Source organism: Erpetoichthys calabaricus, chromosome 13 (genome assembly GCF_900747795.2).
Source record: "Erpetoichthys calabaricus chromosome 13, fErpCal1.3, whole genome shotgun sequence".
Taxonomy (NCBI): domain Eukaryota; kingdom Metazoa; phylum Chordata; class Cladistia; order Polypteriformes; family Polypteridae; genus Erpetoichthys; species Erpetoichthys calabaricus.
Genome location: NC_041406.2, coordinates 92,481,487 through 92,494,754, shown reverse-complemented (window position 1 = coordinate 92,494,754; position 13,268 = coordinate 92,481,487). Strand labels below are relative to the sequence as shown.

At 38.7% G+C, this 13,268-nt stretch overlaps 1 protein-coding gene across 2 annotated transcripts in view; it reads left to right on the top strand.

The window, feature by feature from the left end:
• Nucleotides 1–13,268, top strand: part of LOC114663495 (pleckstrin homology domain-containing family G member 4B-like) — a 173,558-nt gene that overhangs the window by 123,938 nt on the left and 36,352 nt on the right. For both annotated transcript variants that reach the window (XM_051935729.1, XM_028817258.2), the window contains exons 9-13: nucleotides 83–181; nucleotides 1,899–2,041; nucleotides 5,161–5,299; nucleotides 7,949–8,071; nucleotides 8,166–8,357. In XM_051935729.1, coding sequence (XP_051791689.1) covers nucleotides 83–181; nucleotides 1,899–2,041; nucleotides 5,161–5,299; nucleotides 7,949–8,071; nucleotides 8,166–8,357 — 696 coding nt within the window. The remainder of the gene's footprint in view (nucleotides 1–82; nucleotides 182–1,898; nucleotides 2,042–5,160; nucleotides 5,300–7,948; nucleotides 8,072–8,165; nucleotides 8,358–13,268) is intronic.

The window sequence follows — 13,268 nt, the reverse complement described above, 5'->3', positions numbered from 1 at the left end:
TCGTTCAGTTAACCATTCATTGCACGATCTCCTTGGATTATCTTGTTGGCAACAAGGCCCCTTATTATATTTTTTCTTACAGAAGCTAGAGCCTTTTTCCAGGAGCTGCAACAACGCCATTGCATCTTTGCAAAGTTCAATTGCTACCCTAAACGCCAGCTGCACTCTCAATACAGTTCAGGTATGTATAATGCCAAGCTGTGTGGGTTTGAACCCCATTCGTCTTCGTAGAAACAGACTCGGGTCAGTGTTATTGTTTCAACAATTTGTTTTTCTTACAGTGTAATGACCATGTAAAGAAATTTTTAAAAGGAACATTCTGAAAGACACTTCATCCAATTCAGGGTTATTAAGGCTAGTTAGCTCATTGTCCAAATGCAGACTTCAAGAAGAGCATGTATTCAGACTTTTCAAACATTGTAATAAAATGATCACATCTTAGCTTAGAGAAAAGACAACGTTAAACAGTAGAACTCATATGTGACTGAAAACAACAGGAATATTAGGTTCAATGTCTCTTAACTAGCATTTGTGGGTGGCACTTTTGCTTAATGCTTTCTCCTCACAGATCCAATATCCCAGCTTTGCAATCTCACAGCTGTCAGTCCTCCATATTGTCTGCTAGGGTTTTCTTCTGGTCACTCCAGTTTCTTTCCCACATCCCCAAGGGAGTTCACGTCAGTTTTACTGGTGGCTCCAAACTGACCCTCTGACTCTCAGCGCTCACATGTTAGATGATGGACTGGCCAGGGTTGTGCCCCACTCAGCACCCAGTGTTTCCATGATAGGCCCGGCTTCTTGTAACTCTGAATTGGACTGAGCAGGCTTTAGAATGAACCCCTGCTCAGGGTACAAACGGTGGATGGATGGATGGATGGATGGATGGATGGATGGATGGATGGATGGATCCATTGTTTACAGCATCTTGCCTTTTAATCCCTTGGCCTGACAATGTCTTAGTAGAGTTTGCATGCTCTCCCTGTCTCTGTGTCAGTTCTTCTGTGGGGACATCATGCATGTTGGCAATTCCAAACCGGCCCAGTGTAAGTGTGGGGCACACTGGTGAACCATCTTATGGATTGGTGCCCCGTCCCAATTTGCCTTCCTGTCTTGTGCCCGATGCTGCAGGGGCAGACGTTTGGTTCCCAACATACAGATTGGATTAAACGGGATATTAATTGGTATTTTTGATTTATTTATTATATAATTGATGCTGCACTTTTGCTGTTGTGAGGTATACCCCACGCCTTTGTGAATCTAAACAAATCCAAATCATATTATGTGATATCATCTACTGTTAAATTCTACTCCGTACTTCTAAAATTTTTATTTCTTACTATATTGAGGAATTGTTCTGTTCTGTGTATTGTATTGTATTGACCCCCTTGTTTTGACACCCACTGCACGCCCAACCTACCTGTAAGGGGGTCTCTCTTTGAACTGCCTTTCCCGAGGTTTCTTCCATTTTTTTTCCCTACAAGGGTTTTTTGGGAGTTTTTCCTTGTCTTCTTAGAGAGTCAAGGCTGGGGGGACTGTCAAGAGGCAGGGCCTGTTAAAGCCCATTGCGGCACTTCTTGTGTGATTTTGGGCTATACAAAAATAAATTGTATTGTATTGTATCTTCTCCTGATCTTTTCTTCACTTCCGACAATTCCTATGTCCTATAACACCAGTAAGCTTTTGACTTTAGCTTTTGCCACAATGGAGGACACACGCACTTTCTGCACTTTACGCTAAGGCTTTTTCAACAGTTTGAGGACTGTGCCGTAGTTATCCACACTTCACTTGATTAAAGGGCAAAATGAGTTCCTGAATAAGAGTGTGACTTCACTGGACCTCACAAGCAGGAACACTGAGGTGATGTCTTGTCCATAATTATTGTTATTTTTTTTTTGCAGGAGGTTGTAAACCTTACTGAGAAGCAGAAATCCCTGATGAAGTTTGTGCTTGATGACACCAGTCTGGTAAGACTGAGACTGGAGGGGGGCACCATTCTGGCAAGACTTAAGAAGGAGGAGTTCTGCGATACTGAAGATTACAGGTAATCAAGCAGACTGGATATCACAGAATGTCACGGGATGCACCATTACAAGGTGCGACTGATAACTTCTACTCAACGTCATCATTATTATATGATATTTACTAGTGCTGCTGCCTTCCTGATTCAGGAATTACTTGCCTAGTTGCTGCATGTCTGAAATTTGTATGTGTTCCCATGATTGAACAAGCATTGTGATGGCCACTGTAATGTGAGACACCATAGACAGAGCCGAAAACAGGCGAGCGTCCAACCGGGCCCGGTGGAGGATCTCCTATGAAACTAATGAAGCTTGAGCCTTAGGGCCCCTGATCATGGAGGGGGCCCAAGAAGTGACTTTAGTCCACTTTTTAGGTGTCTACTTTATGAGAAGTGTTTTAAAAAAATTAATAATATCCATCCATCCATCCATTTTCCAACCCGCTGAATCCGAACACAGGGTCACGAGGGTCTGCTGGAGCCAATCCCAGCCAACACAGGGCACAAGGGTGGGCAGGGTGCCAATCCACCACAGGACACACACAAACACACACTAGGGCCAATTTAGAATTGCCAATCCACCTAACCTGCATGTCTTTGGACTGTTGGAGGAAACCGGAGCGCCCGGAGGAAACCCACGCAGACACGGGGAGAACATGCAAACTCCACGCAGGGAGGACCCAGGAAGCGAACTCAGGTCCCCAGGTCTCCCAACTGTGAGGCAGCAGCACTACCACTGTGCCACCGTGCCGCCCTAATTAATAATATTAATTATGTAATGTAACTCAAAATAATAGTTAAAATAAGTATCATGTAGGCCAGCAATAAATGAAAAAATGTTCAAATTAAGATTGATTCATTCTAAATATATTTAATATGAAAAAATTACAAATAGTTTAAAACTCTATTAATATTTTTTTATTAAAATTATTTATCTTAGGCTAGTCATAACTGAAAAAAATGAAAGCATGCATTATTTTGTTGCATGTGGTTATTTTGGTAAATTTTTATTTATACAAATAATCTTATAAAACCTTAAAATATACTAAACATATAATACCATTACATGACAACAATTTTATCTATGCACAATTAAAATGCAGTAAAAATTAAAATGTAATAAAAATATCTTCTCTGGCATATACAGACAGTAAATGATAAGTTGTGACAGAAAAGGGAGGCCATTGAAGTGGCAATCGTGATGTTAATGTGAATCACGTTAGCATAGCGATCTGGACAAGAATCTTTTTCAATAAAGTGTTCATAAGGATGCAGTCATTTCATTACACCTTACTCAATAAATATTGTATTTAGAAAAGTAAGTTAAATATTAAAAGTGAAATAGTGTTAGAATAGCCTAAGCCTATTGTTTTTATGAATAGAAGTTATCCAGATCTCATTGCTGGTTGCGAAGGGGCCCCCATAACAGTTCAAGCGTCAGGGCCCCAAACATGTAGGTCCCCCACCGTTCAAGTCTGCTCAGAAAAAGCTCACCTTCCAGCAGCCGAAGTGACCATATGGTACTTTGGTTTCAAAACTGTTCAAAAAATGTGACAATTGTTTCAAAAAATGGTCAAAATGCCCCACAAAGGAGAGGATAACAGTCCACCCCTGGCTTGTAAAGAGCACGGCCAAAGAGAATCTTTATAAAATAAAGGACTTTACTCACAAAAATAGAGAGTATTACAAAAAAAGCAAGAAAGAGGCCAAAAGATTTGTCTTGAAAGGGAAAGCTAAGATGAAAAAGTCCCAAAAAACTCAATCCAAGCATAATCCAATGAGCATAAGCAAAAGTTAGCCAAACTAGTAAATTCAGCAAACATAAAAATCATAATACTCACAGGAAAGACAAAATCATCTTCACTTGAATCCATTTGAATGACATACAAGGGGCTGAAATTCCCAGCCTGCCTTTATTGGCTCGGGGGCGGTCCCTTAGGGGGTGAGGTGAAGGTGGCCCCACCTCTTGAGGAACCACCCACAAAACAAAAGGAACATAAGAAAACATAATTGTACACATAGAGACTTCACATAAAATGCATAATTAGGCAAATAATATCAATACAGTAAATAAGAAGAATTACAATCAGAGATAAAAATGAACAAATTAAGGCATAAAATATAATTGTAATCATAAATCAGGGAATGAACACTGACTTAAATATAACAATGTGTTTTCCTTTGGTTTCATCAATATTTTTCAGCATCATGTAACATGACTTCTAGTTGGAGGAGATGACAAACTGGACAATTGCAGTTGCTGATCTGGTTACCTAATGATGTCAGATCACATGTCTAGGAATCGCAGGAGATGACAGATTACACGACTCCGTGGTAACTTTGCAGCACAGTTTCACCTTTTCAAAGTATTGCAAACTCTCCTCTTTTTATAACGGCCAATATCTGCTGTATGAATGCTCTCCAGCCATAATTTTTGCCTCTTTAATCTGTCATGCTACATAAAATAGGAGGCATCAGGCAGATGAGCCTCTCTTCTGTTTGCATTGTCCAAAAGTCACATTTCCCATGTTTCCTTGCGGCTGCATTGCATGTATTGAACTTCCTGCTGAGTGGTCATTGGCTGCCAGCTCTCACATGCACAGAGCTCTCCCCTATGACTTAAGACAAAATCAGAACTCTTGATTTTGTCAGGGTGAGCTACAGACTGGTGGGACTGAGTCAGTGGGCATGTTGGACTACATGACTTGAATATCACAGGAGTGCATCACGACTGCCATCGACTTGCTTAAGATCATGTAAATGAGTCTGCGACTTAAAATCATTTGAAAAATCTTGTAACGTGACAGGGCCTTAAGTGTCAAGGGTGTTGGTGAATGGGCCATATTATTGACTCGCATCCCACTGATGAAGGTTCCTTGCCTTCGGTCCAGTGTGGCCAAAACTGGTTCTAGCTCCCTATGACCCTGTAATAGACTAAGTGAAATTAGAAAATGGAAAAATGACAGTGAAAAAAGAGGAAATTAAAGAGCTCTTGACGGTTTTCCCAGACTAGTCATGTTTCCCTTTGCGTGTTTGGAAGGAAACCAAATGACTGCAGCAAAGAGTTCAGCCTTATAGGTCACAGAATTTTTAGTTGATGTTCATCTGCAGAGAATAACCATTGTAACCGGTCATTTCCACAGGGATTCTATTGAGATGGTTACTGCGCTGTACAATCAAGTGGACGAGGAAGTTCACAAGCTGGTGATGCTGTCAAATAAGTCTCTTCAGCACTTGGAAAACCTCCTAGCTCTTCGGAAATTTGAAGAAGGCTGTAATCACGTGAGTTCAACCATGTGACCCCTCAATTTGTAGGTGCACAGAAATGAGGATTGTGAGCCCTTTATTACACAGCTTTAATTCTGGAGTTAATAATTAGCAAGGTATATTATTGGAAATTTATAAGGTGAAATAAGCAATTACTAGGAAATCATACAATGTGATGAGTGGCCAAGGGAGGGCAACATTCCAGACAGACGTACGGTACAAGAAGTGACCCAAACATTCCCAGAATTGTTTAAAAAAATATTATAAAACATACAGCAATTCCCTTTCAGTTACCTTCAAAATCCTCTCCATGGGTCCTAAACTGTATAGGGCACAGACCACAAGGGGCAGAGTCAATTGCCCTCATTAGGTGTGTTCTCAGTGCTGTGGAGAGAAAAGTAGACAATGCCATTTGTGTCGTGGAGAAAAACTCATTCTCACTTGGAAGAAAACATGCAGAGTTTCTGGTTGAGCAATCAGAATAAAACTTTATTGCATAAAGCACAAATCTGACTCAGTTCAATGAAGTGAGTGCTGTTAGTCTGGTGGAACCTCATATTTATTACATTTCTTATCACAAGATTACTTCACTCTGCATATTTTTTATCATGATCGGACTCTTCCATTTCTCTCTCTTTGCTTACACCGCCAAAATCTTCTCATGCTTAATGGACATAAATAATTTTCTGATGGACATATTTGCCACCATTTTCTTGACCTGAGAGGCATGTTAGCCATCTGGCCAAAGGAGTGGCCACCTTTTAATTACCTGCCAAATTCTTAACCCTTGGTTTGTAAATATTGCTGGCATTCCAGATTACTTAAAAGAATAAAAACAACAAGCATAAGCCTTTAATATTTAACTTTTTAATTGCCTGAAGCCATCAGTTACAATATCGCTCTATTACATAAAAAAATCCTGGGATGAGACAAAACTTTTTAGCCTGGGACAAGACGTGACTTTTTAGCCTGGGACAAGACAAGACTTTTCAGAGAGATACTTTCATGTCCCGCGAGACGAGACTTTGTGTCAAGAGATTTAACCACACCCGGAGCCGGAAATAAAGGACAAAGAGTAGAAGACAAAGTAGAACGTCATAAAGAATTCAAAAATGTTGGCGCGATACTCATGTAGAGCAGGTTAGAGATAATGAAAGTACTAAAATTCGAAAGTCTCAAAAAAATGATAGTAAAGATCGCATTAGTGCAAACAAACGGAAAAGAATACTCAGTGAAATAACGGAACAGCAAAAAGAGATCGGATATATGGACATAGGTGATATGACAGAAGTATGTAGATATTGTTTGGCTTTAAACTTTAAGTCGGAGATTTGTAGATCGTCTAATTCGTGTTGCCATCAAGGAGAATTAGTGTTTCTTCCCAATGAAGAGGCGTATCCACGAGAATTACAAGATTTGTTGTTTGGTGAATGTGAAATCTACATACGCGAGCAGCAGAGACGCAAAGTGGTTGGTACGTAGTGCAGGTAAGGGGGTTGGTGAGCGAAGCGAGCAGGGGGTGAAGCCATCTAGTTTTGTTATAAATTATCAGGTTATCTAAATAATGAAAACAAAGAAGGTAATCCAGATGCTAGTATGTTTAAGAGAATTTCCGATAAAGGTTCATTCAATAAATCCATTAATTCCCCCACTATGGAGGTTAAAGCAGAAAGGGGCCAGTTAGTTAACGCAGACCGGGGATTGGCGAGCGAAGCGAGAAGGGGGTGAAGCCCCCTAGTATATACTTATAAATAAGTGTTACTATGAATGCATATAAACTGCCTATGTTAGTGACAGCACCCCCTGTTATCCTGGAGTAGTATTGCATACCTCTGATGAGCCCAGAAGATGATCCTCTGGCACACATTCATGACATAAGATTACAGCTAATTCATCTCATTTATTCTCTATTATAATATACTGACAACATAGCAAGCTAGGAAAAGTGGTTCACTGAAACTGTTAGAATACCAATATAAGAAAGTTAGCAAATTTGCCTTGAAAATCACCTTGTCCAATTTCAAAGTGTTTGTTGTGTAGTATTTTTCCATAATACTTCTTATATTGCAAAAATTGATTATTGGAAATAACAGTAGAGGAGAGGTATAAACGTGACCCATTTCTGGCTGACTAACAAGAAGTACATTTATCTGTTAATGTGTCATTTTGTAAAAATATTGAAACGTGCATACTGTTTGCTCACATAGATTTAATTCAGGCTCCTCCAAACTATTCAATTGGCCAAGAAAACTGGCGGTTGTGCGGCCATTTAATTGGAAGCTGTGGTCCAGGATTGCATAACCGTTCTTCTAGAACCTTCCCTAATGATTCTGGAAGTTGTCCTGGCCAGTCCTAACACTGAAGGTTGCCTTTTTTCAAGTACATGCTCAAAAGTTCATCTTACCCCAGACAAAGACATCATTTGCTCAAGTCTTCTGGTGGCCCATCTTCAAACATTGTAATAAAATGATCACATCTTACCTCAGAGAAAAGACAACGTTATACAGTAGAACTCATATGTGAATGTAAACAACGGGAATATTAGGTTCAATATCACTTAACTGGCATTTGTGGGTGGCACACTGCTTAGTGCTTTCTCCTTCACAGATCCAGTATCCTAGCTTCATGCATGGTACTAATAATCTTTATGTTGCATCTTTTCAGATTAAGCTGTGGTTTATTGCAGAAAATGAGAAACATTTCACTCCAGTGGACAATCTGACGATTTCTTTGGATGTACTGAAACAAATGCAACAAAGATTCACCGTATTTGAGGAAGAGTCTTCGGTACGTACTCTTATCTTCTTTTTTCACTTATTGTCACAATCTGAACGATTTTCCTCTGTCGTCACACTTCTGTTTGTTGTTTTATTTTGTACAGAAACGTCACAAGCAAGGCTTACAGCTCATCAAAGATTCCAAAAATATAAGCAGCTGCCCTCTGGTTGAAGCCACACATCTGGACGAGAAAGTGCAGAACTTCAAGCAGTTTCTGAACATAGCCCTCATTCGAGCAGAAAAGCGCAAGAGTGAGCTGAACATATTGGTGAACCTGTATGAGTTTTATGATACGGTAATTTTGACTGCTGATGAACTTGAACTTAACCATCAAGGGTATAAATCTAGACTTACTCAGGAAGAACCCATAACTGTAGCAGAGAAATGAAACACTATAATCATTTATATATCACGATGGCACCTCAACAATATAGAAACTTGGGGGCCACATTCATCATTTATCTTTATCATAAAAGATGACTTGATGTTCGAATATCATTAAATAACCCCAATCCACAAAATGTCAAAGAAGACACAACACATACTGTCCATACAGTGCTCTCTTCGTACTATGATCCTTGTCATTTTCTGGGGTTTTGACGTACGTCATGTTATTTTTTTCACCTTAAATTATCGGTATTTTTTGTCCTTTTAATTGTTTGGAAGATAACTTCAAGCCATACAACTTCATTGGAGTATTTTGCCATTTTGTGTTCCCTTTATCTCGTTGTTTCTAGCCAACACGTTATCTGTGGCATTGTTGCATTTGCTGTCATCATACTGCCTTACATAAGACTAGCATAGTGAAACATCCATTTATTAAAATAGACGTAATGGCACAATAATAAGTCTGGCTGTTTCATCGTACATTTATGAGACTCTCTTTACCAGATATGCTTTACATCCCTCTTCCTTTGCTGCCTTTTTTCACCAGACCTTCTAGCCCTTACATTCCACTTTCTTTGTGTGTCTTGTTGCCTTTCTTTGTCAGCCATGCCAGCCATGTTGTTGACGTTGGATTATGTGACGCATGGACGTACGCCACACAGTTTACTATCTTACGCTGCACATTTGCCATTGTTCATTGGACGTAGGATGACACTGTGCCCAGGCAAGGACATGGATGTCTTATCACTTTATACATTGTGGATGGGTGTGGCAATGACAGGTGTCCCAGACAGCAAAAGAGAGGTTGGGGTGCCAACCTGGTTGTCCCTGTTACTGTCCGCAGACTGCAAAAAAAAAGCAAAAGAAAAGAAATAACACAGTTTGTCATGTGTCCAGTACGCAGAAATTCACTAAACAGGAAGAGTCAATTGTAGTTACCACTAATGGAGATCCATCCAGTGGACACCTCCTTCCAAGACACCTGGGGCTTTATGGCGGCTGGACCGGAAGGAGCGGGGTCAAATGCCTTCACTGGGTGGCTTCTCGCTGCTGTGGGGAAAGAAGGAGAAGGCAAGGTTAGCGGCAGCACCCCCTCTCGTCTTGGCAGGTTACTATATAATTCATCTGAGCTTGTGTGGAGGTCCTCTGATGACAATATGCAGTCATGACTCAGTTAGCAACATCCATTGTGCTTTAACGATGGAGATTCCATAGAGATACAATTAATAAAATTGGGTACTGTTGGAACACCATTGTAAGTGGTCATATTACAGAATGAATATTATTTTTTAATGTATTATTATTACTGCGGTGGGCTGGCGCCCTGCCTGGGGTTTCTTTCTTGCCTTGCGCCCTGTGTTGGCTGGAATTGGCTCCAGCAGACCCCTGTGACCCTGTAGTTAGGATATAGCAGGTTGGATAATGGATGGATGGATGGTATTATTATTATTGTGGTTCAATAATTATTATTAATTTATGTGATGTATATATTATGCTGATGTTAGGTTAACTTACTTGAGGTTAGGTTAGCTTAGATTAGGTTACGTCAAGTCAAGTGTGTGCTTGATGTATCATCACTGCAAAAATTACACAAAGGCACGTCACTGTGTGTTGTTGACACACAGCTTGGTTTGTCAGCGTGGCAAAAATGACATCAGACGCAGATGCACCCCCCCCCCCCCCCATATACATCAATGCGTTTAATGCCAAAGCTGACCGACGACGCACTGGTTGAAACCATATGCCATCATTAAGTTTGACGTGACTGTATTGAGATGGTGGCATGAAACTATCCTCATTTTTGGATAAACTCATTGGGTACTTCACATTTCCTTTGTTCAAGAAAACTTAGTGTTACTTTTGGTTTTGTCCTTCCACTGCATATTTCTGATTACAGTATTCTCCTCATGTTTCAAACATAGCTGCCAGATTATTGTTTATCCATGTCTTGACCATGTCTGTTATAATGAGTTTGTCTTTTGCTTGAATTAAAATACTTTTTTTTCCCCAATCACATATTTACCTTGTTTTTACTTTCTCGTATACAAAGTATAGGGAAAGTATTGTAATCGTCCAAAGATTTGATGTCGAGATTTTGATGAATCTCGATGTTTAAGTCCTCCGTTACTGTCTTGTATATGAAGTATAAGGAAAGTATTGGAATCCTCCAATAATTCCTTTTGAGATTTTGAGGAATCTCAACATTTTAGGCCTCTCTGAGTCCGAAAATACCATTATTTGAATTATGTTTATGTGTCTGTCTGTCTGTGTGTGTGTGGGTATGCGATAACTTGAGTACGCTTTCACTTAGGTCAATCAAATTTAGCATACAAGTATTATGTAGATTTCTATCAACTTTTGAGCTATTTCTGCTAACCAGAAGTGGTACTTTACCTTTTATTCATGCAGTTGCAGAGTCTGATTTATTCAACTTTACTTAGATAGATAGATAGATAGATAGATAGATAGATAGATAGATAGATAGATAGATAGATAGATAGATAGATAGATAGATAGATAGATAGATAGATAGATAGATACTTTATTAATCCCAAGGGGAAATTCACACAATTAGGGTGATAATATATATTTATAATATATTTATATATAATATAATAATTAATATAAAAATATAATTATTGTCTTGCGGTTTACTCCTCAAATATCCATCCCCATATCTGAGTATACGAGAAACTCTAGGGAAGACCACTCCGATTTAGGTTTAGGTTTAAGGTTTCTTTATTTAGTCATGTTTACACAGCCTTCTCAGTTGCATCTAATAACAGGTAACAGACAGAATGAAATAAAACAGACAAATAGAAATAAGAAAGGTTAAGGTAAGGCAGTTAGATAAAACATATTTATACAAAAAAAAAAAAAGATAACAGTATATATATCAAAACCTTAAACATTATCTCTGATATTTCTTATTGAAAAGTCGTATGGCACTAGGAAGAAAGGAGTTTCTGGAGCGATTTGTGTGGGTTTTCAAAGCAACTATCCTTTCTTATTTACTGAAGTTTAGTTCTACATGTAATAGATGTCTGTCATCAGTTGAGATGATTTCCAGTTTCTTTAGCATTGCCCTCTGACACACACTAGTCAAATCATCTACATCAGCCCCAATAACTTTAGCTGCATACTTCGTAATCTGCTGGAGCTTTTTTGAGTTTTGGTTTGTCAGACTATTAAACCAGGCAATGAAACTGAAAGTGACCACGGACTGGATCATACTGCGATAGAAGGACAACATGAGGTCCTTGTCTACTTTAAATAGTTTGAGTTTATGGAGGAGAAATAAGCGCTGGTTGCATTTAGAAAATATTTTTTTTGTATTTGTATTCCAGTTAAGATTGTTATCTAGGTAAGTTCCTAAGTATTTATATTCATTCACTATTTCTACCTCCTCTCCCAGAACTACAATAGGTGAACATACAGATTTCTGTCTCTTAAAATCAAATATCATTTCTTTGGTCTTTTTATTTAGAAGTAAATCCCAGACCAGTGGCACTTACATCTATTCCAATGAAATGCTTTGAAGATTTAGTGAAAAACATTTTAATGACAGAGACAAAGTCTTCTCAAGACAACAGTCAATTTGCTTATTGTGCAAACAGAAGTGTGGAAGATGTTCTGCTTGTTATCTTACATCAAATCAACACCTTTCTTGATCAGCGTGGTTCATATGTCAGAGCACTATTTTTGGATTTTTCTTCAGCGTTCTATACTATACAGCCTCATATACTGACTGGGAAATTGAACAGTATGAATGTAAACCCATTTATTACACTTTCTTTTAAACCGTTGACAGACAGTTAAAGTTCAGGACACTTTTTCAATTGTCATTCATTCAAACACAGGAAGTCCGCAGGGCTGTGTCTTCTCACCATTACTGTTTACTCTGTACACAAGTGATCTGAGACAGAACAATGACCACTGCTCCATTATCAAGTATGCTGATGACACCATGATCATAGGATGCATATCTGGGGAGGATGAAAGCCACTATCTAAATCAGGTGGACTGTATGGTAAACTGGTGCAACAAAAACTCTCTCACTCTGAATGTAAAAAAGACAAAATAAATTATATTTGATTTTAAGAGACAGAAATCTGTATGTTCACCTATTGTAGTTCTGGGAGAGGAGGTAGAAATAGTGAATGAATATAAATACTTAGGAACTTACCTAGATAACAATCTTAACTGGAATACAAATACAAAAAAATTATTTTCTAAATGCAACCAGCGCTTATTTCTCCTCCATAAACTCAAACTATTTAAAGTAGACAAGGACCTCATGTTGTCCTTCTATCGTAGTATGATCCAGTCCGTGATCACTTTCAGTTTCATTGCCTGGTTTAATAGTCTGACAAACCAAAACTCAAAAAAGCTCCAGGAGATTACGAAGTATGCAGCTAAAGTTATTGGGGCTGATGTAGATGATTTGACTAGTGTGTGTCAGAGGGCAATGCTGAAGAAACTGGAAATCATCTCAACTGATGACAGACATCCATTACATGTAGAACTAAACTTCAGTAAATCAGGAAGGATAGTTGCTTTGAAAACCCACACAAATCGCTCCAGAAACTCCTTTCTTCCTAGTGCCATACGACTTTTCAATAAGAAATATCGGAGATAATGTTTAAGGTTTTGATATATATCCTGTTACCTTTTTTTTGGTATAAATATGTTTTATCTAACTGCCTTACCTTAACCTTTCTTATTTCTATTTGTCTGTTTTATTTCATTCTGTCTGTTACCTGTTATTAGATGCAACTGAGAAGGCAAATTTCATGTTTTCCTGTGTAAACATGATTAA